Source organism: Gossypium hirsutum, chromosome A03 (assembly GCF_007990345.1).
Source record: "Gossypium hirsutum isolate 1008001.06 chromosome A03, Gossypium_hirsutum_v2.1, whole genome shotgun sequence".
Taxonomy (NCBI): Eukaryota; Viridiplantae; Streptophyta; class Magnoliopsida; order Malvales; family Malvaceae; genus Gossypium; species Gossypium hirsutum.
Genome location: NC_053426.1, coordinates 72,370,027 through 72,375,062, shown reverse-complemented (window position 1 = coordinate 72,375,062; position 5,036 = coordinate 72,370,027). Strand labels below are relative to the sequence as shown.

General features: G+C 31.4%; 1 protein-coding gene and 1 long non-coding RNA gene across 2 annotated transcripts; one reads left to right on the top strand and one right to left on the bottom strand.

Moving 5' to 3' along the window:
* Positions 1 to 785: 785 nt before the first annotated feature.
* On the bottom strand, positions 786 to 1,148 carry LOC107887956 (uncharacterized). Its single transcript, XM_016812167.1, has one exon. It carries the CDS (start codon positions 1,146 to 1,148, stop codon positions 786 to 788), a length of 363 nt encoding a protein of 120 aa, XP_016667656.1.
* A 1,373-nt stretch (positions 1,149 to 2,521) lies between these two features.
* On the top strand, positions 2,522 to 4,420 carry LOC107887477 (uncharacterized). Its single transcript, XR_001681206.2, has 2 exons — positions 2,522 to 3,628; positions 4,091 to 4,420. It is a non-coding gene; the product is annotated as an uncharacterized lncRNA (long non-coding RNA).
* Positions 4,421 to 5,036: the final 616 nt, after the last annotated feature.

The window sequence follows — 5,036 nt, the reverse complement described above, 5'->3', positions numbered from 1 at the left end:
CTAAATCAAACAAACTTACAAAATCAATAAATTAAAGAAGTACGAAGCCCTACTTACCAAGCCGAACGAAGAAAAAAGGGAAAATCCAAATCGCAACAATTCAAACGAACAATTTGTAGACAAAATCAAAGAGAGAAGCAAAAATAGGGAGTAACCAAAAGAAAAACATCAGAAGGGAATTGCAGAGAAAAAGAAAAAGAACGTGGGAAAAATAGGGGATTTTTAGAAAACAAAAAAAATTAAAAAAAATTATTTAAACCCCCCACTACCCTCACTAACAACCAAATCCCACAAAATCCGACACACTAATCCTCATCCAACCATCACAGAATTTCAATTCCACCAAACTTTTACTACACAACTGGCACACACATACAAAAATAAAAATTATTGTTATTCGCTCACACGGGGATTTGAACACAATATATTAGGGTAAGCTAACACCTTACCACATGAACCAGCAAGTTCATTCTAACATGAGTTGACAGAAAATATAATATAAGCCAAACAATTAAGGATAAAGCTAGGAACTAAATCAGCAAAATTTTTAAAAGTGAGACTTGAACCCAAGACTTCAAATTTACACACAAATCACTTAACCACTGAATTAGACACTTATTAATGACAGAATAAAACAAATAAAAAATTCATTTTTTTGGGCGTTACAAATCTTCCCCTTAAAAGAAATTTGAACCCCATAATTTACATGATTCAAACAAATGCAGATATTGCTGACAAATCGAGACCTCCGGCTCCCATGTGGCTTTCTCTAGGCTATGTTTCTGCTATAGAACCTTAAGTAATGGAACATATTTTCTCCTCAAGACTTTAATGTCTCGATTCAAAATTTGAACTGGCTCCCTCTCAAATGTCAAATCCGGCATTACCTCAATCTCCTCAATAGAAACAATATAAGGCGGGTCAGACCGATACCGCCTCAACATGGAGACATGGAACATATCATGAATACGGTTCACCTCTGGAGGTAGCTCTAATTGATAGGCGATCGGACCCACACATTTCAAAATCCGATAAGACCCAATGAACCTAGTGCTCAACTTGCCCTTATATCTAAACTGTAAAACTTTCTTCCATGAGGATATCTTAAAGAAAACATAATCACCTGTAGAATACTCGATGTCCCTCATTTTTAGATCTACATATGATTTCTGTCTATCAGAACCCACCTGTCAAAACCCTTTTTTTATTTTGAAAACAATAGGGATCGACTTTTAAAACCAAAATGTGGAGTCGCCACCAATCTTTTTATTTAGGTGTGATTGGATCACCTAATAAGACATTTTAAATCAATTTTGGTCTACACAAATTCAAAAGCGAGTTCGGGAGTCGGTTACGTATGAGGAAGGGTTAGCACCTTCACTACGCCCAAAAATTGGTACCAAATTGATTCGATGCTATCCTTATATCAAAAGTTTTAAAAGAAAAGATTTTTTGAAGTATGAAAAAAAATGTTTGAATAGCTCAAATTAGTGGTCAAAAATCTTTCATTTCAAAGATATGCGGTTTCATACCCAGTACAATTGGATATGATCCCTTATACCTTTAAGATGTGATAGATTTTCGACTTTTGAAAGAAAACCATATATTAAAATTATAAAAGGTTATCCAAATATTTGGGTTTTCCGGAAAAGTCATACCCAGTACGATTGAGCACGATTTTCCGAATTTCTCAAATATTAGATATTGCCTTATTTCAGAATTTTTGAATAACAGAAATTTAGAAATTTGTTTAAAAACATGTTTATTTATTTTAAAATGGATGAAATACTTAATGTATTGCAAAAAGAAAAGAAAAGGAAAAAAAAGTTAATGAATATGAAATAATATACACAAAGTACAACCTCACTTAATACATCTAACAATTATTCCAAGTACAATGTAACAAAAAAAATTCTTTAAGCATGGATAATGAATAATTACTATAAAAATAATATGCACGATCATAACACAAAATAAAATGATGCACAAAAATATGTATGAAACAAAATAAAGAATTAATGATCATATAATATATATATATAGGTTGACACATTTGCATAAAACTTGAGATATATGTTTATTGAAATAGTTATTATAAAATTCAAAGTTCAAATCAAATTATATACAACATATTTAAAACACAAATTTATTCAAAAATTGATAATTCACAAGATAACTTAAATAATGTATTAAATATGAAGGAATAACAATACATGATATAAAATAACATACATAATAAATTTATGAAACATGTATATACAAGTAAAATTGGGTATAATTGTTTGTAAAAAAATGAGATTAATAATGTATGAAAGAAACAAAGTAAATATATAAGTATATAGGTAACAATATATATATAATAATACATAAGGATAAATGGGAGTGTATACAATAAATAAGTGGTATGATTTAAAACATGGTTCCCAAAAGAAATATATTGTACACATAAATATCTTTAAAATAGGATCTATACATAAAAAAATATTTATATGAAGTTATATGAGAATAATAATATGTATCATAGTAAAAATAATTTAATATGTGTTATACATGTGAAGACACTTTATAAATAATTGTATATTTAAATAACATGGAATTAAAATTTGGATTATAAAATTAACTTAATTTTACCGTGAGATATACATACAAAGAAATTTTAGAAATAGTTGAATGTTGAAGTAACATAAAAAATATGAATTTTAAAATTAACTTAATTTTTATTGTATATTATACGTTTACTAAAACTAAAAAACAATTAAATACAAATTTATTAGAAAGCTATATATATATAAAAAGAACAACCAGGCTTTAATATATGTAGATTAAACATAAATACCAAATATACTTAATAAACATTTAAATATGTGGATGAATCCAAGAGAAATTACAAAATATCATGAAACTAATAGCATACACAGACTAAAATAAATTATATTACAAATAGTACAATTATTAAAATAATAGAATAAAAACAGAAAAGATTACAAAATTCGGCTATCAAAATAATACAAAATATCACAACCAATGATTAATCATGTAAAACTAAGATGTATATGCAGTAAATAAAATAATGATGATAAGACTTAGTTGTGACAAAATTAAAACCAGAGAAACCATTTACAAATAAAACAATTGCAAAATTGGGTCAATGTGCCATGTGCACAAACATGTGAGGACTAGTATTGAAAATATCCCATGCTCATAATGCAGCAATGAACCGCGGATCCAATTGAAACCATACACAAACTAACAGGCCAATTTTAAAACATAAAGTAGGCAAATCAGGCGAAAATTGAGGGCTGTGTGCAAGGGGAGGGATTTGTCGACAAATTTCCCCATTCACACCAACCATGCGCATACCCGGCCTGCCAAAACGGGTTGACGCGCGGGTCTTTACACCATTAAACAGCGCCGCATTGTTAATTGGTCATTTAAGACCCATCCACTTCTATTTCATTCCTCAAACGCAGCCTCCACTTAGATCAAAAGAAATTTCAGCCTTTAAAATCAATTCTTTAGGGTTTCTTTCACTTCACTGCCAAACTACCATGATTTTGGGTGATTACCAGTAAGCGAGATGTGCCCAATCTTGCTGTTAAAGGAGCTCGACCAGATCTAAAAGGATTCGGTAAGTATTGTCCCTCCTTTCTTCTTTATTTGAATGGAGCTTTCAAATCTCATGTTATTTTTTAAAGGAAAAAAAATGAAAACAGATTTGTAGAGTAAATAAATTTTCACTGTTATGTGACCTCTCGCCCTTATATTCGCATGGCAGATATAGGGCTTTCATCGGCCTTAAGTCGCATAATAAAAAAATGAGCAAACTAATAAGAAAATAAAGGGAAAAGGAAAAAAACAAAAAAAATCAGAAGAGAAAAAGAAAAATATGAAATCACCTCTTTTAATCTTAAATCGCTTTTTTCTATTCTCTATGCGTGTGTACAGATATTATATGCGTAAAAAATCAAGGTACAAATAATGGCTTTTTATAGCCAAATTTATAGAATAAATGGAAAAATAAAAATACATTTTCCCTCTGTCATTTGGCTGTACATGCTGTTGTTGCTTCTTCTCGTATATTCTTTTGTAGGTATGGAGCAACGGTCGTACGGAGAAAGCCACTCATGAAAGCCGTGCGTGAGTTCGATTGCTGCACTGGTGTGTTCTAGAAACCCTTAGGTTTCTGGCATTTTCAAGCAGTTGGGCCTTTTGGGCCATTCGTGTATAGTTTGGGTGTCTGCTCAATTGGGTCAAAAATGTTGTTGGGCTAAGGAACTTTGGGTACTTGTTTAGGCTATTATTTTTATTTGGGCTAAATTTAAGATACGGGTTTATTAGAATTGGGTTTTGGGTCATGGGTTATTTTGGTAATTTTTGTATTTTGAAAATTGTAAATGGACTTTTTTAGTCTTGGACCTTATTCATTTATTTGGGTTTATTTATTTGCAAATAAATTAAATGGGCCCGGGCAAAATTGGTTGACTACACCACCTTAAGAAAATCCCAAATCAGTCTAACTTTATCCTAAGTATCAGAAACCAACTTAGAACCCAAAACTCGTTGCTTACCCAACTTAGTCCAACACAACAGAATACGACACTTATGGTCATATAAAGCCTCGAAAGGTGCCATCTGAATACTAGACTGGAAACTATTATTGTAGGTGAACTTAGCCAACTGCAGAAAATTCTCTCAACTACCTCGAAAATCGATCACACAACTCCAAAGCATATCCTTCAGTATCTGAATCACTATCTCAAATTGACCATCTGTTTGAGGATGGAATGTAGTACTAAAGTCTAACCTCGAACCCAAAGCCTCATGGAGTTTCCTCCAAAATTGAGAAGTGAAGTGAGGATCTTCATCAGAAATAATCGAGACTGGAACCCTATGAGGTCTCACTATCTTTGAAACATATAACTTAGCCAACTTCTGAAGGGAGAAATCTATCCTAATAGGAATAAAGTGAGCAGACTTAGTCAAACAATCTACGATGACCCACACAGAATCCTTCTTAATAGGTGTTAAAGGCAATC